Here is a 23682-nt window from a genome sequence, read left to right on the forward strand (position 1 = left end):
TATTGTTTCATTGTCCAGATTTTGTGAGAAAAGGATTAGTCATCTGCATCCAGAAATAAGGAGCTTCATTTTGGATGCGAGAAAGGTAAAAGTGAGGAAGGAGAGTCAGGGCAGGTTTCTGTGCAGGCTGCAGGAGGAGAGTTTGCATCAGCAGAGCTCCCTTGGGATAGAGTGGCTGATAGTGACCGTGCCTGCCTGCTGCCTCTGGGCTTTTTCCTAGAGCAGGAGCAGGTGGGAACACTCCAAGTCATGGCTTGGAGTGGCAGCGAGCTGCAGATCATCATAATGTACTTGTCAGTGAGAAAATCATAGGGGTGTAGTGGAGATCCAAGTCCTAGTATTCACTTCCAGTGAAGAACTGGTGTCCCCAGGGAGGTGCTGCGTTCATGCTGCTCTCCTGCTGGAGAACTGCTTCTCTCTGGACCTTGACAATCAGTAACAGAGGGGATTTCTGTGCTTATTTTTAAGAGTTAACAAGTTGTCTCTGCATACATTTGGCTGATGTGGGAACTCCCCCGAGTCATGACAAACATGAGGGGATTTTGTTGCAGTTCACTGTGAAGAGACAACTGGTTTCATTTTAAGGATGTGGGTGCAAGCTGTTTCATGTAGTTGGATCTATATTCCCTCAAGATGCAAGTTTTTTGTGGTATTAAGTTGTAGCTGGCTGTTTCTTAAAGAATTTGTCATACAATGAAATCTCTTCAATTGCTGAGTGTTTGGAAAATTATGCACCACAGAACTTCTCTCTGCAGAGTGTTGTTTCCATTACTAAATCATACCTGTGCCTTTCCAGGGCAGTTCACCACCAGCTGGGAGGTGGTTTCTGCCCACAGAGTGCTTGAGGAGAGCAAGCTCTCTGCCTACTGCTGCTGGGGCTTTCACTGCAGCTGCAGCCCAGTTACTGGGCACTGCAGGGCGAGAGGTGCCAGAGCCAATGCACAGGCCCAGCCCTGGGAGCAGCTACAGCCTCCAACCATTCTGCCTGCATGGGGGCCCCAAGCACGTGGTGCACCATATGAGAGAGGGTGGGGATGGCATGAAGGCTCTTATGGCAGCCTGCCCCCCACCTTGGCGCTGCGAAAGGAGGGGCTGAGGATGGACACAACCAACATGGCAGAAGGAAGCCACAGCCAGTGAGTCACCTCCTTGATGCTTCAGCCATCAACCATAATTTCAGTACTATGCTCAAGGGAAGCTACAGGGGCAGAGAGCTGCCCCACTCATTTAGCTTTGATCCTCAATCTACAAGGCAGATTGTTTTCTGCATCATCTGACAAGTATGACCTCATCAAAATAGGACAGCGCTGCTCTGGTCCATCAACAGGCTTGAAATCAGACAGCCCTGGGGCCCGATCCAACTGTGAAGATCCTCATCATTGATCTGAGCCCCTGCCCTGAGGCGTAACTAGGTGGTTTGCTAGACCTAGAAAGACCCCCCCTGGAAACAGATGTGAGGCTTGCAGACAAAGTTAGTAACTGCTGCTGCTCCTACAGGGGTTTTCAGTGTCCCAGATGTTAATTACCAAGTGAATCTTGTCCCTGTGAGACAAGTTCCAGTACAGGTAGGTGTCTGATATGATAAATGTACACATCTGAAAAGGAGAAAAACGCAAAAGCAGTAGAAAAATGGAGCAAAGCTTTCTGAGAAATAGTTAACCTTTTTTACAACTTCAAGTTGAGCTCAGTAATAAACTAATTATTTTATAGGTGTAGGGTCTCTCCCTCTGCCAACAGCATCTTTAAGAGAGAAAATATTGATCACAGGACAAAGGGGAGGTTGAAGTTCCACAGGCACATGTCTCTCCTCCTTAACAGAACAAGCTTTTAAAAACAGAAGAGGCTGAACTGTTCCTGTAAGACTGCAAGTATTGCACTGCCACTTCCTCAGTGGGGGGAACTTACCTCTCACCATCATCTAACCTGTTAAAAATACCCCTCTAGGGCTTGGGTGTGCTCCTATGGAAGCTGCGGGGTGGAGGCAGCCCTGCAACAACCTGCGCTTGGGAAGGTCACTGTGACCGAGGCCAGTACCTTCAACAGGTCACTGCTGAAGCTGGTAGCCCCAGGGCAGGTAAGAGAGGTCCCTTCCCCCAAGGCAAGTCACAGTCAGCTCACACCAGCATCACTATAAATGAAGGCATGGCTGAAGGTAATTCTTAGGGGGGACTGGAACACAACAGAATCAGATCCTGCACACCCAGGTCAAGTTCTGTTGAGGCCCTACAGCTTTTCTGGCTGTAGCCTGCATTGAAAGACTTTTTTTTTTTTACTCCCACTAGGCTACAGCTGCTGTGTTCCTGTGGGAAAGTAAGAGAAGTTACTGTAAGTAAGCAAAGCCAAGCCCAGTGTAGCAGCCACCATACTGGGTATGTCTACTTGAGTCAAGAGTACCAAGACAGGAGATTAAATGCCTACAGCTTAAAAAAAAAAAAGTGGCTTTACTGCAGGACAGCTTTGAGAGATAATCACTGGTAGCCCAAGAAGTAAAACCAAACCCATACTGACTACACTACCCCGACATGAACTTTATCTAATGGAGACACAGTGTTGATCACAATTTATTTCGAAGTCATGAGATGCCAGCAACAGAACAGACTGAGTCAGCAGGTCAGGCTGGACACACTTGATGGTAGCCAGGGTTGTTGGCTATGGGCAGCAGCACTGAGTTACGCAACAAGGCAACAGTTTCGTTTCTCCCTTCCAGGGAAGGCAGAGGATGGACAGCTACTGAACTGTGGTATAAACCATGCAAGAGTAACAAATGTGAGAATAGGTGTGCAATAAATACTTGATGACAACTGGGGGGGAGAGGGGAACAGGCTTGTTCTTTAAAATTTACCTTCCACCAGACATTAAAGCTCTTTCAAGCACTGTCACCACCACAGTGGCCAGACCAGGCCTTACTAATGAGTACATGGGTCAGTTTTGAAACAGTGTCCCTCTTCACATGAAAAGGTCTGAACAAATTATTTATCTGCTTGCTAATCTCTGGGCTTAAAGAAGTGATCAGTAATCAACATTTATTTCACACCTAGGCAGAATGACTAAACTGAAGACTACTGCTCCGCTTCCTCTTCAGTTACTTCGATCCTGCGAGGCCCGTAGAGTAGAACATAAGCTATGTGCCAGTCTCCACCCCCAGATAGCCTCAAAATATCTTCAGGTGTAACAATGCTGACTTTGTCATCATCAAATTTAATCCATTCATCTGCAACAAAAACAAGAGGATTATTTGTGACTGTGATTTTAGGTACATAAACCCTCAGCAAGCTTCACAGCCCTTTAAATGACAAAAGCTGGCAAGAGTCAGTGACTTTTTTTTTTACCTTGTTTCCTTTTAACCCAAGACACGTAGTGCCCAGAGGAACTTGATCTGCCTTGATGTGTTAGCACTGCCTGCAGGTCATAATAGCCGCAATTATTAGAACCAATATCTGCAAGAAGAAGGAAAAACAAAGTCACAGGAGTCCTCCACAAGCAGCTGTAGCATGTTGAAGCACCTGCTGACAAGAGCCAGTGGCGCTGTAAGCCCTGCAGCACCTCCACTGCACCAGGCCCCGGAGGCACAGTCCCTTCTCTGGCCCCCTGAACTGGTGCCAGCAGCTCCCAGGCAGTGCAGCCCCTCACAAACCGAGCCACTTGTCCACTTCCCTGACAAAGGTGTGGATCCCGAGTGTAACACAACAGCGTGACATTGATGATGCCTGGCCCATCGCCTTCTGCAGAGGTTCAGCCCAGACTTCCTCAACCAGGAGCTGCTGTTGCCCAAAGCCAGGGTGTGCCAGGACCTGCGGGGCCCAGAGCACATCATCCCCTGCCCCAAGTTCAGTTGTGAGTTTTTCAATGGAAAACAACGTACCATGTACCACGCAGGGTGTCACAGTCCCTGTGGCCTTTGTCAGCACTGCAGAATATCCCGTTTTCAGTGTGCTCCCAAGCTAGTCAACACACACCAACCCCATCCCCTGCTTCTCGAGGACCTCCAGAAGCACTGAATGGGGACTGGGGCGAAACAAGAGCTCCAAAATAATTTCTGCACAGCATCCTTACCATGGAGGCGAATGCTTAGGACATCCACACTCAAAGACCTTCCAAATTAGGCAACACTAGCAGCACCACAGCAGTTTTAAAAGTCTGATTTAAGGTTTTGTTTTTTTTCCAGCTCTCTACCACTCACTGCTCCAGTAGCACACAGAATAACTGTGTGTTACCTGTAGCCATCTCTTGATGTGCGTGTCTCCTGCATATCAACTTGTCAGATGGTTTGTCTGACTATCTCAAGAGTGTTTTGACTTCTCTGACTTCCATTCCTTAAATTTGTCAGTTTCTGAAGATGAATTTTCAAAGGCATTAAAAATAACCAAGGTCTCAAAATACTCCTACTATCAGGTTCACTTAAAAACAAGTAAATAGAAAGTTACTGTAAACCAGATTTATTTCACTGTACTCACCATCAGGAAAAGAAAATGGCTCATATTTGACTTCTTTCTGTGCACCATCGCTTTTACTAGACTAAAGAACAGAATACACTGAATTAAGTTTTGAAAAAGCTTTAGCACAATCATATCAAATGCCAACTCTCCATTCAGAGACATTTCTAAACCTAAATATTTCTTGTACAACTTGAAACAAGTTTCATTACCCTATTTTACATGGACATCCAAAACCCTGATCTAAACATGACCACTTTTTAAAGCAAATCTATGCACATTTTAACCCATATTGCCTAGACTAGTTACCCTCCAGATTTATAGGATTCTTTACAGAAACAATTCTGCCATTGAAGACTCTATTCCTCGTTAAGGACTTGTTAGCAGCAGAAGTGGCAACAAGAAAACACTAGAGACAGACTCTTAAGTGCCAAGATATTCTGGATTAAAGTAGCACTCTTTCCTTAATTAATTGTTTAAATAAAATGGCCAAGAGTTAGGCCAGAAAAAAAAATAGCATACTTTAAAAAGCCACAACAAAAAAAGACCACAACACTATAGTTTTAGCTTGTTTACTTTTTTCTTCATTTAAAAAAGGCAAGTTGGTTTTAGAATATACAGACAGGGTAGGAGATGAAACCATTTCCCAAGTCCTTAGAGTAGAGTCTTTTATCTCACTAGCACATAGTCTAATTTTTATCAATCGGACCCAGAGCAGTCCCTTTCCAGGTGGTGAGTGAGAAGTAGCTACCCATATATACTCCACTGAAGAAGTGACCTGCCAGCAACCAATAATGTTCAAAGAGAATATTTTTGTGTAATTCAAAAGAAAACCTTCAAGTATAACACTAGTAAGCAGAAGCACAACATTTTAATGCATAAAAAAAAAGTAAGCAACATGTTTGTCTACAGCATTTAAGATTTCTCATCAAGCAGTCACACCAAAGCAGATAATGTCCTTTCAGAAACACATGTGAAAAAGATCTAAAGCAAAATACCAAGGAGTTTCAATGCTAAATATGAAAAAAATATGTATTTAAGGGAGTCAAGTTTTTTCTAGTTTTTTTTAGTACCTCAGTTTCAGATGTACGACTTATTTCATTAAAAATGTCAAGACTTACATTCTTTGGCTGTTGATTTACTTTTTTGTCTTCTAGGTCTTTGAATTTTGATCGGTAAGAAACCATTTTTTCCTGGAGGTCTGGCGTACACAGCTCATACACATCCAGCATAAGAGGAAATTTAACATCCTAGGAAGTAAAAAGCATAAAGACTATTAGTATAAGTTAGTACTCCACATTAAAGCCCTCCCTCATGGGAAGACAACACTAAGTCCAATTAAATGCAACTGTCATTAGGTTTGTGAGAACTTTCATGATCTACTGAAATGTTGCTGACAATACTAAAGGGCTACAATACTTTCACAGAAGAATGTCTAACACAGTATAAAAAAACCCCATCAACTACTACACTCAGCATAAACATTTAGATCCTTTATTATTAGTTGTCATATTCTCATGCTACGGAAATAACTCTGCAGGCCTAAGGAAAAAAACACAAGTGGAACGACTGAACACTTGCAAAAATAGCCATTTGTGTTATCCAAGCAATCTTCTAAACCAGTTAACATATGCCTTCAAACTTTATTCCCTTGCTACTCCTGTAAGGAACAGGCATCACCTATCACGATGCACCCTGGGCAGCCTTAGAAGGTCTATCAGCCCAAGGCCAACAGAAAGCAAAACTGGAACATGTAGCTGTTCTTGCATTTGTCAATCAAAGTCAGACAATCAAACTAATACAGGAAGTGACTGTTAGCATAAATGTTCATCGTCAACTTTAGAACACTGCCCAGCGACTGAAAGCACGGCCCTCTCCTTAATGAAACATTGTCCTCTGTACCACCGGTGAGGAGATGGAAAACCATCCTAACAGTAATGGGGCAAATTCACTTCTGCCCCTTACCATCTCCCCCAGTCTCATTTGGTAGCACAGTTTGCCACACCATCACAACTGGGAACAAAGCTACTTTCTACCTAAGCAAAGAAACTGCACTGTTAATATTTTGAAGTTCCATTTAACAGCAAACAACTTAGTCAACAGCCTTCAAGTATTAGTTGTCTACTCATAATAAAAACTCACCAAAAAGCACAACGAGAAATTAAAAAGCACGCAGAAAACTTACCTTAAGAACTTTGGCATTCACTGATTCCTTCTCTTTGTAAAAAAATCTAACCATCTGAATGGTCAGGTACGCTGGCAAGCGGCTGATTTTAGACTGTAAAAAAAAAAAGTAGTAAAAGCTCTGACTTCAGATACTCACAGATCTTTTATACCTTAAACACTGCTCATTCTAAATTACAGCCTACTCTGCGAACATCTTTGTACACGACCACATAGGAATAGAATAAGGCCTCCTATTTTGAAGCTCTGCATAGAAGTGTTCTCAAGGAAATAATTTTCAACTGGCCCTAAATTTAACAGTGGATATTCAGATTCTTTAGGAACATAAATCACATGCTGTTGCAGCAGTAACTTCGTGTTTCAGGACGGAAAGTTGCCAACAGTTAAAAAAGTCATAAAGAGTGCAACAAAAGTACCACTCACAGATTTGATATAGAGGGCATTTCTCTGCAGCGTTGGTGACAGTTTGGTGATTTCCTCTTGAAGACGCTGTTAAAAAAGATATATAGTAACACATCTGGTCACCATAAGCCAAATACAGCATAAAGGGCAGCACAGCACAGGCAGCCAAACCACCAGCACAACCCTGCTCTGCCAACCTCCTCTGTGGCTACCAGCCATTACACCATACACGGCACTGAATTCCTTGGCATGAAGACCAGGCCCACTCAGTTGTTCAGCTCCAGGCTCATTCCTGAGCCCTGACACCACCACAGTTCTCTCTGCAGAAAAATTGTATTTTACAGGAGTAAGACAAACTGGCAAGTGGAGTCGGTTAGGAACCCTGCCTGGAGCCAGTTAGCAACGTGCCACATCACGCTTGGAACACAACCAAACAAAACCTGAAGGTTCTGGTGACGGGAACATCGGCACGTTTCCCAGCCCTCAGTCTAAAGCAGACAGAGCTGCATGTAAGCACACAGGTGCTGACACTCTGCTCCCAGGGACCTTCCCAAATTCAGGGAAAGGCCAGCCTGGCTGTTGGTGTTGACTCTTTTGCTACAGGCAATCCAGCACAAGATTTCTAGACCTTTTTTTTTTAGACTGAAAAGGAGGTTTCATAAGGTTTCATTTTTGGGCATTTAATATTTTATCTTACTCTGTCTTTACATTACGTCTAAAAAAGAAAAAGCAGACACAGATTATTTGGGAATCACAGAACTTGGTCCAGTCTTACGCAAACTGGATCACTGCGTCTGTCCCTGCTCTCTTAAAAACACTCCGCAAGAGCAGTCGCTACAGAGGTTTTATGTAGGAGCTTCTCTCCTTGCTCCTTCAGATTCTCAAAATAACCCTGAAAACTAAGAAACGTATCTATAAAAAGCATGGACTCCTTTAAGAAGTTCTGCTTAAATAAAGCGTCACAGAAAACAGCACTCCCTTCAAAATCTGCCAAATCAAATTTAATTGTTCCATCATCTGTTTTTCTCCATAGCAGACAAAATGCCACCCTATTTCAAAATTGACTTTTGGGGAACCATTTACAGCATGCTTAAACCGTTGACACTGCTCAGTCTGAAGTGAAGGCCAGCTGAACAAACAAGTAGCAAGTTGTTTTGCACTTGGTCACCTGCATAGTAAAGATTATGTCTGGGTAAGAAAATGCTCTGTTGGAAGTCTGCTTTACATTACTATGCAGCCCATTGTCATTGCCAACTTCCCATTGAACACCAAAAAGATCTTGGGACTTTGTAAAGCCTGGCCAGCAGACTCCAATTCCAAGTCACAGATTAAAACCATGGATCATTTAGAATTTCAATGAAATAAAAGCCACAAGAACTTACCAATTTTAGTCCTGTAAACAGATATTTCACTTCTTGATTGATAAAGCAGCTAAGCTGAAGTTGATTCTCCTTTCCTTTAGTTACTTCCTCTTCTTCAGCTTCTGTACATTTCATGCTTCACAAAATTAAGGAAAACCATCATGCACCAAGAGCTGAACTACTGCTCTAGTGAACATAACACTCAGAACAGCACAATAATTTCAGATAATCCTGTGCCTGTGCATCAATAGTACTTTTACATCTCATAGTATAAAACACTAAAGTAAGTTTTTAATCACCATTTACAGTTTTGAGGTCTGCTTTGTCCTGTACTCTCTGCCCCCTGCTCCAACCCCCAGGACACAGGTCGTACTAACTGGCTGCTGCTACCAAGTCAAAAAGCCGTCCTGCAACACTATGTTCCATTGTTGTCACAATTAATAAGCTCTTCTATCCCTGCTGCTGGCCAGGCTTCCCCTTCCTTTCAAAATGCAGTCTCCTTCCCCTGCCCTGTTACTGTCTTCTTCACTGAAATGAAGTCCATTTCTTCACTATTGTCCTCACCTTCTTCTAATCGTTCTGTCTGCTTTTCCAGACTTCTACCCCAACCCTTTTCTCTCATCCACTCCCGTCTAACCAGGTATTTCTCGGACTGCTCTATTCTGCAAATGTTGCCATAATCACAACTGGAAGGCTTGAGTCTCTTCCTCCTGCCATGGGCCTACCATCATTCCTCTAAGCTACTCAGTCTGCTCATCCCAATTATTTCAGGGATAACAAACATCACACTACAGGGAGAGAGATGCATGGCTCTTACCTTAACAGCCTTTACTCTTCATTATTACCAAGTTATGAGATACAGGCCTCCCTCTAAGGGGATGTTTCCTTATGTCAGACAAGCAAAACACACCGAGTAACTATTTTCTAGAAGTGGTGGTCAGTTTCACGAGGGCCAGAATTTTGGGGCAGAGAAGTGGGAAGAGCAATATTTGGCAAGAGATGTATGCCCCATGTGGTCCTATGCTTTTTAAAAGCTCTTGGTACAATGAGGCTGCTAGAAAGTTATCAGCTGCATTACTTGCTTACTCATCTAACAGCGTGTGTCTATATTTTAAGAAATCAATCTAGCTACTTTTTGTGCATGGTTGGTATGTCAAGCATATTAGCAACACTCCCTTATAAGCCAAAGCAAAGGCTATTTAGAATGATAATTAAGTTTTATTTGGATAAAAGATAGCGTCCTAGAAGTAGGTAACTGACAGACTTCTCTGGGGAGGAAATCTGGTATTTAAATTCAGTAGGGTTTTTTTCTGTAAGTTTCCATTACCATTGCTCCTCCCCACATCATCCCCCTCTCCCAAAGGACATCCAGTCTTAACTTCTGTGCACCCCCGCAAGATATCATTCCTTCTCTTTCCCAACACACACGTCTATTTTCTATACTGTTCTGAACAATGTGTTTCACTCTCCCTGCGCTCAACTGCTAAATTGTGGAATATTCTCATTCTTTATGTCTTGCCTTAGTCTTTAGGATACGCTGTTTCAAATTCAATGCTGAAGAACTGATCAATTAAACTCTTCTTTTTAGAAGATGCTGCTGTAGCTCCAGAGTCTGTCTGTAAAACAAAGTCTCTCATGATGTAACTTTAAATAGCATGTAAAGACAATCTTCTTTACAGACAAAATAATCCCATTGATTTCAATTCTTTAAAGTCTATTCCTTCACCTTTCTACAGGTGCATTTTCTCTTGTTCACTCCATCTCCTTGCACAGTGTAGACATTTCAAAACAAATGAATCTTTAACATGCTGTTAAAGCCACCTCAAAGCATATTAGCACGCAAGATTTCAATCAAAAAGTCACACCTTCCTGCCCCTGAACTGAAACCTGTCTTAAATTTGGAGCAGCTTATCAGATTTTTGCCACTGCCAAGACTCCTCAGGAAAAAATTTCAGAGAAAAAACAAAGACAATTGGTCTGGTGAAGTCTTAGGGAAAAAACTTTAAGTAACTTCTGATCAGGCTCATTAATCTAGTTGTCTGTTTGAAATAACATTCTTGTAGTCAAGAATGCTGTAGCACTTTTTTCAGACAAAAAAAGTTCTGACGTGCTAAACACACAGGTTACTATGGCTGCTGCTGCATACTCACAGTGATCCAACACGTGCCTTAGAAAGCCCAAAGGGAAAGAATTTCTATGGCGCACTCCATAGCATTGGCTGACATGACATAGGATTATGCTGATCAGACACACCAGAAAGCAGTTTCACTTACTGGACTACACACACGTTAAGGAGCTTACAAAACAGATAATCCTTAGCAAAAAATACAGGAACCACAGGTACGGTACTGGAAACCCTAACTCTGGTTAAAGTAAGATTACAATTACCTCCATAACTGTATCACCTTCTATGCCTTCCAGCTTCTGCTGTAGTACCCTCATCATCTGCACCCAGCATTCATTGGCATCCTAGGAAGTGAACAGAACATTACATCTGACTGGTAACATTTTAGTTTAGTAATATTAAACCCAACAATCTTTATGCTATAAAACCAAACGTAAGGATTCCTTAACTAAGAATTCCTCCCTATTCCACCACACATCTTCAGAGCTGGCACTTGATATCACATTCCATTTTCTACACAATACAAAAACAAACACTTTATTTTCACAAGAGATGGAAAATTTTTAATTATTGTTGTTCTCTGCTTCCAACATACTCTAGAATTTTCAAACAATAAGCTACCAATCAGTCTTTACCTGTTGAAGGTACTGGCCTTGGTCGCCTTTCTCTGCAAACTGTGGGAAGGCCATGTGTAAAAACTGCAGGAGAATGATAGGTGGGATACTGGAGGAAGTTTTATCCATGGAATCAAACAAGTCTCTAAGAGCTTGAAGAAAAAGTGAATGTTTTGAGAAGTGGAAAAACAATTCAGAAATGGCAGGAAGTTTCAAAAGAAGAGTAAAACAGCAGTAACATTTAAAAACTGGTCATTTAACAGTGTCCAATTTTATCTTTCCGAAGCAGAATCACATTTCCCATGCGGCCTAACAGGTGCACCTAAGATCTCAATTGTGAACATGACTTTGCAAGTGTAAAGGTGCCAATTCTGAGAGTTGCTCACATTGTCCTTTGACTTTCCTGGCTGCTAACTGGAAAAAAATAATAATTTTTGAGCAGTCATTATTCCACTTGCAATAAATCTGAGGAACAGTGTTTCCACAAGAGGACTACACCTAAAGAAACCAGAAAGCATTCAAAACCTATCCTCTACAGCAGCTTAAGTTTTTATCAGCTACTGGGAAAAAAAACCCTTTCATTATCCCCAACTAAAATATCTAAAAAATACTCATGCTTAAGTAAAGATCCAGGAAAACAGGTATGTGTATGCATACGTGCAGACAGATCGTAACTATGTGCACTTCAATGAATGCTACTGACTGCATGACAACACACATGGCTTTCTTTTTGGCCCCAGACACACTGCTACGTCTTATCTACCCAGATCACAGCATTTTTAAAACAAATCATTTCAGAGACAATTGTAATCCTCACAATAACACTGTGAGGTAGGCAACAGTCTGCAGGGTCTCTGAGTGGAGAGACTAACGAATGATACTCAAATAAATTAATACAAATAAGACTACGAGGAATGAAGGTCAGTTGCTGCTTCTTTTTAAGAATATCTTCACTGACCTTGGTAAGGGGACAACTGATATGACACTGCAATTTTTAAAAATGCCATAAGTGTCATGCAGGAGTTCTTGACAAGATTAGCAACAAAAAATTAACTACAAATTACTTAAACTACTAAGATTCCTAAAAAGCAGAGCTGTCACCTTAAAAAGAAAACAAGGGACACAAAGGCAGTGAAAAGGGATGGGGCAGGCATGGTTTTATAGAGTAACCATTGAACTTACCACCCCAAAATTCGATCAGCAGGCATACCCACAAACTGGACCTTTCCTTCCTTATATTGTTTTGTTTTTCCTTAAATGGACTGGTAGAAATCCCAGTGTCCTGGCCCAGCATCTTAGTGGGGCAATGAAATAAAGTAAAAAAAGAAAAAGTGGACAAGTAGTACCCTTGTTCAAGTGTAAGTGGTCTAACTAGAATTCTAGTTAGAACTTGGGAGATACAGGGCCATTGTGAGATCCCACATCGTGAGTACCCAGATCACCACAACAGGGAGTAACTTCCCTTTTCAAGACCGTATTTTCTATTCCAGTTAGGAAATACAGATCTTTAGGGCAAAGGCTAGGACCACTGATAAGGCATCTGCTACCACCTTAACAATAATGCTCAGCCAATAAACTGTATTTTAAAATACCAGTGAAAAAACACACTCTAGGAGTACGGTACTAGCTTATCATTAAGCAAATCAAAGAACTGTACACTAAAATACTTCCACATAAAATGATCAAATCAATAGATGGATGGGGTCTGCTTTAGGAAGATCCAATTACTTCATGCCTATATGCAAAACAGTTAAGAGAGGTGAATGATTTCTATCCAAGACTAGGTCACACTTAAATGTATTCTTCCTAGTATGCAGCTAGGTAATCTGCAGAGGTAATTTGCAGCTAGTCAGAATAATCTTTACAGACATTAACAAGACAGCAAAATGAATCCTTCAGTGCTAGCAGATCCGAAATTCCTCAGGCACATGTGCTAAAGAAAAATACACTGAGCTTTAACTGCAATTTTCCTCTGCACACGCTAGCTCAAACCCCTGTGTTCTACTCTAAACACCAACCTGCAGTAATGTATTGAGCTGAGGCCATTTCTCCTGAAGCTCTTAAGGCACCACCATACCTAAAAGACAAGAAAAATAATTTGTATGCAATTAAACATAATCAAGAAGAGTAGTTTGGTTTTTAAACCACAAAGCAGATGGTGGCTAGATTTATTTAAATGTACCAAAGAAAATCAACCACCAAAACAGAACTCACTGAACATAAGACTTGTGTTCACCTCAAAGTCTCAGCTATTTTGCAAGCACTGCATGGAAGCAAAGGAAAACTGGCATCCTTGAGACAATAAATAAATGGAGACTGAGGAATCTGGAGACATCACTGCTGCTTCCCTAATCCATTTGCCTCAAAGACTCAACCAGATTTTAAAGAAACTGAGAAAAAGCCTGAATAGAAGCTACCCCACTTCTGAAACATTTGCCACAGCTTCTTCACATACATGGAAAAAACCCCACCTTCTTCAAGGACAGATGGCAGATAAAACACAGAGAGGGAGGACAGGCTTCCTTCCTCCCTCTACAGCAGAAGCAAGTAGCGAGAGATGAGACACTTTCCTTGGGGACACTTTTCTTTTTCTTCCCTACAATGAAAAAGTATGGGAATCCACCTGTATTGCTAAAACTCACCACTTCTCTTTGAACGACTTCTTAAAGTACCAGTTGCATGAGGAACAGATGGTCCCCTTAGAACACATAAGCTTTCAAGCAAAAGGAGGATCTCGTGCATTCCTTCACCTCAGACTGAACCTGTCCTGTACACTGCTAGATGATGAGTAGGAAACTTTCCCTTGACATGCTACAAAACACGGAGTACTCTTACAGAGACCAACAGAGTGGCTGGTGAGAAATGAAGTTGCTTTAGGGAGCTTTCCCATGTGAGTCCTTCCACTTCTCTCCTACTACCATACACCCTTCCCCACTCTTGTCAAGTGGGGAGGACCACACCAAGACAAAGTCTCTGATCTCCCACAGATAGTAAGGCCATATCTTGTACTGCAGTCTGCCAGTTTTATAGGGTACATTTTGACATTTGCTATGTTACATTTGTCAAATACTCCAATTCAGTGCAGTAACTCAGAGTCCTTTCCACAGAAATAAACAGACTCCTCTTAAAATGACAACACTCAGGAACAAGAAAAAGCTTTAAAACTGAGTTTGTGTTCTTCACAAATAGTTCTCAGTGCTAAATAATTATGGTTCATCTGCTAGCAGGATGAAGAAAAATTTACAAGTACTTAAATAACCTGCATTTACAACAACCTAGAATATCCAGTTGGGTACCAAGGTATCAAGAAAGCAATGTATTTTAAAGGAATTCAATTAATCCTAAAATAGCAATGTTTCACCTAATCCTCACATGTCTTAACTACTGCTGGTTTTCTCATTATATTCATCTGGAGGACAAATTCAGGCTCACGTTGCTATGTGTTCTTTTTTTCCTCTGATCTTCATAATTCTAAGTTCCTTGTAGATTCCTCACAAAAACCAAACCCTGGTAATTTTCACATTGCAGACAAGACTAACAAAAACAACAGAACTGGAAAAGTTATTTTAGGATTAGAACAAACAAAGCAAATTCTAGAAGACCACATCTTCTGTTCCCTACATATCCACATGAGAGTAACTGCAGCTTATTCCAGCTTTCTGCCACAGTAACACCCTTGGTCCTATCTCACAGCTTGCTGCTGTAGCTCCCAGTACCAAGTGTTAGTAATGTCAGACTCATACAGTTGAAAACATTGTGCAATAAAGTCACTGGGAAAAAAGTTTTTCTTCAAAAGAACAGGACTCTCATGCAATTCTTTTATACAGAACAAGACCATCCAAACTAGTAGCAGAAAAGTTAGGAGTTTGGCAGCTTATTCAAGCATTTTAAACAAGTCGTGATGGGACGCAGTTTTTCACCAGGTAAAACTCTCTCCACTGAAATCCAGTTTCAACAAATACACAGTCTTAAGTTCTTTAAAAAGCACAGATTAAGATAACCACGGGATAAACTTTATTCAAGATTAACATAATGATCAATTAAAGAGTAACTGACTGTTACCATAATCTATACCAGTACTAAGACAACTGCTCCCCAACGTATCAGTTTCCTAAGCTAAAGAAAACATTTTAGCCACAGTGTTTTTGTACTGAATCCTACCTTTTAAGGGCTTCTTTCACTTCTGGCACTGAGCGGATACACTGAACCGTAGCATTCATGTAGCAAGTGTTGCCAAGGTTTGTCAATCCACAGGGTAATTCCATCTACCAAAACATTTAGAAAGGTGCTTGAAGGTCAGAGATGTGCAACCATTTTTGTACAAACATTGTAATTTGACATCAACTTCTAAGCAAAACTTGGAATATTCCATCAAACTTTCTGGAGATATCCAGATCCATTTTCTGATTATATTTATCATTTCACCATTTGGTGCTTTTAGAGGACATTTAGAAATGCTTTGGAGGTTTTTTCTCTGTGCATGTTTAGTTTAATGAACACATGCTTCAAGCAGGCAGTCATTCAGAAAGTTCAATTATAATCTCATTCAAGTTTTGACCTTAAAATTCTATTTCCATGAAATTTCCACATGAATACATTTGTACAAAACATAGATGTTTTAATTAAAATCAGTTTTCAGTAAAACTCGATGTGATGAAGTTCGCAGTCAGAAACAAAAGCATTCTTTAAACTCCTCTCCAGAAGTCTGCAACAGACCATTAATTTGATCTTTTCAGACGATTGGTGAATTTCTGAAGTTTTGACAAATGTGAAGGCCAGCTAATAATTAAACTAACCTGTTTCAGAGACAACTATAAATGACAATACAGTAGCATTTTTCATTCTTTGTTTTTAAAATCCTGCACATTTAAGCAATTGTCAGGTAAAGGCACGTAGTTCAACAAGACATAAGTAGTGTTGCATAGTAATACTACTTAATGGTTTTAGGAAGTGATAATTCATTTAGCTCTGTATTCTATTTTTAATAAATACATGCAGTACAGATAACTGAACCTTGATGTATAACAAAATTTTAATCTGAGAAATGCAATGTGGCAAACGTTTTCTGAATGTTACCTGACACCGAATCACCTTCATGTTTGTCTCTCAGTTATCTCAAAGTCTGTTTATAAGGTTAGTCTCAAAAATACACAGTATCTTTCACCTCCTGGTGCCATGGAAAGCATGAAACCGGTCCTGAACTACAGATCTGTTTTCATATAGACATGTATAAAAGTATCCCCATTCTGCATGCATAGTTGATAACAGGCATGCAACTGTTCTAAGTATGATGAAGAGCTCCCAGCTCAAATGATTACTAAGAAAATTAAGCCTTTCAAATTGTAAGAAGGGAAACAACTCTAACAAAAGTTACTTCTGTAAAAAAGGATTAATTATGCTCTTCCAACTTTACTCCCATAAAGGAAAACATATAACCTGTTCCACTAATGCCAAACTTATTTCCATTTTTCAGAAAGAGAAGTGTACCTAATACTACTAAACGAGGACAAACAAAACATCCAACATACCCTCCCCAAAGAAACCCTAGTTTCCCTTCACAGATAGGAGTGAGGCATCCAAAAAAGCATTTACTCAGGCAAAGTTCAGGACACTAACACAGCAAGGGAAATGTAGCTTTTTGGAAAATTTACTAAGCTGCCTGTCTAACAGAAAAAAAGCAGCAGTTATATGACTATCAAATTAAATCCCAGACTTGTCATCACTGTTACCAGTTGGGCCATCAAAGTAAATGTGCGTTTCTTTGAGAAGCTAAAAATGGTTATCAGATGTTATAATTTGAAAATCCACTTTCATGCAACTGCAAGTATTTTAAAACTTGCCATTATTCAAAAGTTTACAAGTAACCAAAGTTCGAAATATGCTTACAGCTGAAGCCAACTGTTCCTCTGTCATGTCTTCTACAAAGACAGGCCGTGCGATTGGCTCTTCCGGAAGTGCATCTGCAGAACCCATCATTAATAAGGTCATCCCCTTGAAACACAGAAAAACCAGTAATAAATATTTAAGGGCAGTTATTTCAGCTTTAAAAAAAAACCAAACAAACATCAAAAACCCCCAAACACATTAAGCCCAAGAAATATTTCAGATACTTCTCCAAAAGTAAACACAATCTTTCTTTGTTTATTGAACTGATACTGCACTGCTGTTAAGAGGATCCTTTAACTTTCTTCTTATCTATAAAGTTCTGATCAAGAACAATTCCACAGCATTATCCATTCTAGACATTTCCACTGAGCCTGGTGAGCTCGTCAACAGCTGACAATGCAAGATTCCAATCTGCACTAAATGTAACATTCATGGACTACCCCAGTGCAAAGCATTCAGAAAAGCTCCCATTCCTGATGGGCTGCTAGGGATCAAACACCTTCAACGCTTCAGTGCAAGGATTCCTCCTTTCCTTACATCTTAACAAATACCTTGGAAGCAAGAGCACGTGAATGGCTAAATTCAGATTTGAAAGAAGCTGCAACATTTGAGCTTCTCAGTAGACAGAGTCACAAGATCTCAACCTCAGAATCCTCCAAATGGCAACAAAAACATCCCTCATCTTTAGGCCAGAATGTGGGAAATCACTTCGGACAGATGTGGGCAACAATGAGGACTACAGCTCTGGACTGGGAATTGTTTTTGTCACCTGAAAAGTCAGCAGGAAAAGGAAGTGCCATCCTTTGTTCTGGTAAGTTCTGAGGACATCACACTAATTGAAAACTGAAAAATAACCCAAATGACCCCATCAATTCAGGCACCAGGACTAACGTTCAAGGGAAGGGAAAAAAAGCAATCAAGTCATCATGCTTGCTGGACTAACATAAGGAAAAATAGTTTTTCAGCATTCCATAGGAGCACATCTACACAATGAGAGCTATCAAAGGGGGAGAAAATGGGTATCTGAGGCCTTGAAAAATACAGGAAAAGGATAGGCAATGGAATGGAAAGTGCTTTGACAATGTTAAATAAAACCCTGGAACTTGTATATAATGCTAGCAAAAATAATAAAGGCAGCCATTAGCAAAACAGTATGCAGAAAGAGACAAGAATATTATGTACTGAGGTTTTTGCTGAATGACTTTGCAGCTACTGGCTGCTACAGATGCTTGTGAAATATTTAACTGTAAGAGCAATGCTACCTAATTTCATATGCTTGGTGAAGTACTGGAATAAAACTTGTACCAAACAGATGTTACAAGGCACCTACAGAAATTAAAATGACCAAAACCAATCCTGATGGAGATCTTTGGGATTCCTTGTTGCAATATTATATAGGTAAGAAACACAAATATATTCATTTTTTGTTTTCTACAAATCAATGGTGAGAACTTTCTAAGAATACCTAGGTATGACAACTGTAAATTCCTTCTTCATCAAGGTCTGAATTTTAAGAAAGAGTTATCCCTTCAAACAAAATGGGCAAGAACTTTACATCTTTCTTTAAATGTCAAAATAAAAATCAAACTAGAAAAATTTAGCTATTCCTCAGAACTTACATTCTTTATTTTTAGGTTCCCCCAGTCATCATCCTGTATTTGAAATGAAATAAACAAGAAGTTAATTATCTTGCAGCAAAAGACAAATATTTTCATTCATATGAATCACATATTGCAAAATATACGATTGTGTTTCATCCAAGACTCCACACTTTCAACTATTTATGTGTGATCAACTCTTGTCTGACTAAAAGAGCAGCCAAGCTGTCCTTTCAATAAGGTTCTTCACCTGTTGTCCGACTGTGCTGAGATCTAACCAGCTTTTTGTAGGAAAGTTGCCTATATCACATTACACTGGTAAGTCCCCTGCAAACAAGTGCAGAGAAACTTTTCTTAAACAAGCTAAAAAGCAAAAAGTTGCATGCAGATTCTGAATGTTCAAAAGGAACAGAAAACAAAATCCACACAGCACAGTGCATTTGCTGTAAAAGCGTGAACAAGCACTCTAAAACAGCAGTGACAAAACAGTAGTGAATGTACCTCCCAGCCATTTAGCAACAAGCTTTTGCCAATATTTTTCAGTAGTAGGCAACGACTCATACAGAACTATTTCCAAAAAGCATAGTCCATATGATACATACAATGAATGAACCTCTGGAGGAACACTCAGAAATGGGGTCCTTGCTCGTTATGTCATAACGTAGTAAAGTTAGGAAGAACATAAATACCAGGGGATTTCTACCTTCAGAGTTCCTCCTTTAACCATAACCTTCTGTCTAGCTGGCTGAACTCCAGTCAGTGCAAACAACTGGGCTTTGAAGACCATTGGAGGTTCATCAGTGTTAAGCTCCACACCATCGAATTTCTCTTTTCCCCATTTCACGTTAACTGCAAACAAAACGATTGGAAACGACATTATTTCCTAATACACGGGAATGCAGTCACCAAGATGAACACAGTATTTCAAATTCCAGACTTTATACCACCTCAAAACATTCAATTTTTAACTCTAAAACTTGTGACTAATCAAGCTAAAGGGCACCTTTTCTACAAGGTGTCTCAGCAATCAGAACTTACTACTCTTCTGGGAAGTCCAAAAATATCCCACAAAAGAGTTGTAAGAAACACAAATACTGAGGAACTTTGGAAGCAGTTAAGTGTGTATGTAACAGCACCAGAAATTCTTTGGGCAAATCTTGACGAAAGCAACTCTCCCAATCTCTTGGCGCTATTTGCTGCCAATGAATGTCTGAGAGAAGTTCAGATGTGCGATTCCAGCTCTGTTTTCCATCACACTTCTGTTCTCCTTCATCTCCAAACACCACCATGTTCTTCAAAAGCAAAGTGACGATTGTTTGACAGCTGTAGCTCTGGCTGCTCATAGAGTTCACGCAGAGCTACGTTGAGGAGGTACATGTGCACCAAAACAAGACCCATGAAGCAGCACATGCCTCTTGCTTCCTTTTGATGGAAGGTCAACCTCACAGCACCATTTACAATGTCATCCCCGCTACCCTTCCCTGACAGCGTTCACACAAACCACGGAGCCCTTTGACTCTGGATACTGGAAATGTGATTGCCAGCAGAAACGTTAGGCATGACGACACAAAGACACACAAATAAAGGCACTTTGGCAAAGCTGGCATCAACAATGCCTGGAATACACAGTATGTTTTTAAGGAACTGTTAGGCAGCTTTGGTCGTTTCCAATCACTATATAGCACATAGTAATAAACTATGTGCACAGTAAGTGGCTGAAATACCATACCTTAAGAAGGCTATATCCTTCCTTCTACCTGTGCTTCAGTTTTAAGATATACTGTGACAACTTTAGTTTGTTTTTTTTTTTAACTAAAAACTCTTTAAAAGTCAGATTTTAAAAGAACTTTCCAAGAAGACTCAGACCTCAGATGTATGCAGTGCTTGTGATGGGTAACAAGGAACCAAAACTTGAGTCTACAAAGCAGCTCTAACAATTGACCTTTCAGCATTTCTTGCAGAAAGTCCCTTCTGATTTGTCCAATCTCCTGATTTTTTACAAAACTCATTTATTACTTTGCATGTTTAAGACCTACCAAGCACAAGCCTTTTCCCATATCCTGGCAAGGTAACCTGCTCAGTCACTGAACAAGTCAGCTACACAATCTTTTAAGCTGTGCACTTCTGAACAGCCTCACACATCCACGGCTATGTATAGACAAGAGCAAGCAATTATTAATCTGTAGTATCACTGGTCTTGACAACTTGGCACTCACACAGAACAAAAGGAAGAGAATGAGCATGTTCTCTTCAGAGATCCCAACTGGAATTGCATCAAAAGTTTTCAAAATAAAGAGAGAACTGTTAATGTGAAAACAAGGGAAACGAAGAAAAGGGAAGGATGTGTTTGACCCCACTGGACAGAAAACACAGCTGATACTGATTGCCAGAGTTAAGGAAAAGTCATATTATCCTGACATCAGGATCCCAGTTGGCAACTACAATTAAAACAGTGGAGAAACAAGGACACAAGTGTATACCGAGGCCTTCTGCACTCTATTCTTCACATGCCAAAAAGCCCCAAGAAGCCAGACCTGTGAAACATAACTGGTCCTAAAAATGGTAACGGGTCCTACAATGCACTGAAGGTTTCATTCTTGCAGTCTTCGCTAGAAATTTTCCCTCACAGCAAGGAGTGCGATGAGATTCAGTTTAAGAGAAAAATTTTAACTCCTCTACTTTTAAGCAGACGATAAAGGATTTAATAGAGGCTGATGTATCTAAACGAATTTGGAGGCATAGGTACAGAACTATGGCTCATTTGACAGCAGCACTTACCTCAATACGAAACAAAAATAAGTCAAAAAAAGAGCACTACGGAGGCACGATCGCACACGACACGCGCGGACAGCCATTCGCACGGCCGAGCTCCCATCAAAGCTCTCCCCTTCGCCCTTGCCGGACTAGGCCCACGTTTCCCCCTTCGGCAGCCAGGCCGCCTCCCGAGCCGGGCCACGGCGCAGGCGGCGAGCAGCTCCCGGTGCCGCCTTCCGCCGTGTTCGGCGGCGGACGTGAGCCGAGGGCCAGCGGCAGGACGGGCGGGGCGGCCCGGGCGAGCCTCCCTCCTGCTGCGCCCCAGGAGGCACCGTCAGCCTACCCCAGCGCGGCGGCGGGAAGGGCCCGGCTGGGGGCGGCGGGGCCACCGAGGAGGGTTCGTCGCTGAGGCAACGGCGCCCACCGCCGCGCCGCTGCGCGGGGCCACGGGCCGAGAGCGGGCGGCGGGGCCGGCTCACCTGAGAAGAGCGGCATGGCGGAGGGGCGGGCGGCGCGCCGTGTCCCGGGAAGGCGCGGAGGCGACGGAGAAACGGAAGAGCGGCGGGGAGCGGCGCTGTCGGGGAGCGGCGTTAGCGGGGAGGGAGCGGGCGGGCGATGGCGGCTGCGGCGTGTCCCTCCCCCCCTCGGGGTCTCATTCAAACCGGCCCCTCAGGATGACGCTGCAAGCGGGGCCCGCTCTCCGGAAGTGGGGCGGGCTGCGCGCGCAGCGCCGGAAGGGTGGCGCGGGCGGTAGCGGCGAGGGCTGAGCTCTAACGTGAGCGGGCGGAGGCACGGAGAGGTTCCCGAGCCGCGGAGCCTGGGCGCGGCACCTGACGGAGCCTCACCTGGGCGGCGCCGCCGCTGCCCGCGTGGGAGCTGGGAAAGAGCCCGGTGCCCGGAGCGGGCGGTCCCCGGCGCTGTCGCCTCGGGGGGCTGGGCGGCCCGCGTGGGCGCAGACAGGGACGCTCCGGGGTGCTGCCCCGGCAGCTGTAGGCGCGCAGAGACGCGGAGTGGGGAGAGAGAAACGATGAAAAGGCGCTCGTGGGAAAAATGCGTTTATGGGATAGGAAAACGTAGAGCAGTAAGAACTGTCGACAGAGGAACTCCATTAAGGGAAAGGGGGCAGCTACCTCAGCAGCAGTTATTTTAGTAAAATACATTAAATATTTTACCTGTCGGTGATAGGTAACAGACAAGCAGCACTGAAGGATGGAGTGGGAAGCAGTGGCCAGGAGCCTTCAGGATGGTTAAAAAACAGTTTTAAAGATACTAAAAACAGTAGACATGGAGGCATGAATCTCAGGTGCATCTACAAAAGCTCTTGCTATTTAGGCTTTGACTAAAGAAATGAAAGCAGTGCTTAAATGTATAAAAACAGAGTAGCAGAAAGAGATATCCTTTCCCCAGGCACCCCGTTACTGCTGCTAGAAACCTCACACTACTACTTTCACCAGCTTTTCATGCAGCTGTGAGAGCTGCTGCCACAGATTCTACCACCTTCTGGTTGCGTTTGCACTTCTGGCCCTGCTTTTGCTATAGAAGTGATAAGAAGCAGCTTTCTTTGCTAAATGTCATTGCCAATTCCAAACAGTTGAAGAAGGGTATACAAAATGGTCATAAAATAATCCAGGGCTTGAAAGTTAAGTCTTGAGGTGGAAGGTTTACAAAGATTGCTTTTCAGTTGAAAGTTGATGTACTGCCCTGTGTAGGCTCGTAGACATGAAGAGAAAGTTTGGGGGAAGAAGGATTACATTTCACAGAGAATCTCCAATGGGTAGTGTGCTGCATATTGTGAATGAAGATGGAATTTCCAATTACAAAGGTGATTTAAGTGTTGTTAAAGTTTACTAGAAAGGGTGATGAAACTTCTGGTACTTTGGCTTGTTTAAAGGAACATTCTAGAAAAGCTTTAATCCAGTTCTCTGGTGAGATCCTGCAAACTTTTCTGGGCAGCCTGTGCCAGGGCTGCCTCATCCTTAAAATAAAGATTTTCCATGTGTTTTAAGTGGAACGCTTTGTGTTCCAGCTTTTGTCCATTACCCCTAGCCCTGTTGCTGGACATACAGAAAAAAAGTGTCACCCCATCCTCTTAAAGTACAGAAGTGTCACCCCACCCTTTAAGTACTTTTAAGTGATGATGTCTCACCTTAGTCTTCTCCAGGTTAAGCAGGTTGAACAGCCCCAGGTCTCCCAGGGCTTTCTTCATAGGAGAGATGTTCCCTGATCATCTTGGTGGCCCTGCGCTGGACTCTCTCCAGAAGTTCTCTGTCCCTCTTGAGCTGGGGAGCCCAGAACTGGACACAGGACTCCAGATGAGGCCTCACC

General features: G+C 42.1%; 1 protein-coding gene across 3 annotated transcripts; it reads right to left on the reverse strand.

Annotated features, from left to right (window-relative positions):
* Positions 1-2548: 2548 nt before the first annotated feature.
* Positions 2549-22065, reverse strand: USP14 (ubiquitin specific peptidase 14). 3 transcript variants are annotated; one of them, XM_061995517.1, is made up of 16 exons: positions 21837-22065; positions 19307-19452; positions 18625-18657; positions 17006-17110; positions 15281-15384; positions 13138-13196; positions 11141-11271; positions 10769-10849; positions 9917-9996; positions 8402-8516; positions 7041-7106; positions 6619-6711; positions 5555-5683; positions 4455-4515; positions 3330-3437; positions 2549-3211 (listed from the first exon to the last, which is right to left on the reverse strand). In XM_061995517.1, the coding sequence occupies exons 1-16, from the start codon at positions 21850-21852 to the stop codon at positions 3060-3062; spliced, it is 1479 nt and encodes a 492-aa protein (XP_061851501.1). In that variant the 5' UTR covers positions 21853-22065; the 3' UTR covers positions 2549-3059. The 3 variants fall into 3 exon arrangements, with proteins under 3 accessions (XP_061851501.1, XP_061851502.1, XP_061851503.1); XM_061995518.1 differs by lacking the exon at positions 19307-19452; XM_061995519.1 differs by lacking the exons at positions 2549-3211; positions 3330-3437 and adding an exon at positions 3460-3791.
* Positions 22066-23682: the final 1617 nt, after the last annotated feature.

The sequence above is a fragment of the Colius striatus genome, chromosome 4, assembly GCF_028858725.1.
Source record: "Colius striatus isolate bColStr4 chromosome 4, bColStr4.1.hap1, whole genome shotgun sequence".
In the NCBI taxonomy this organism is placed as follows: Eukaryota; Metazoa; Chordata; class Aves; order Coliiformes; family Coliidae; genus Colius; species Colius striatus.

Excerpts from the sequence above, each read along its gene's own strand:
- USP14 (XM_061995517.1), bottom strand. Across the intron at positions 9,997-10,768 it reads AAGGTGATACAGTTATGGAG|ACAGACTCTGGAGCTACAGC; the intron begins GTAATTGTAATC and ends TTTGTTTTACAG. Across the intron at positions 6,712-7,040 it reads ATGCCCTCTATATCAAATCT|TCTAAAATCAGCCGCTTGCC; the intron begins GTGAGTGGTACT and ends TTTTTTTTACAG.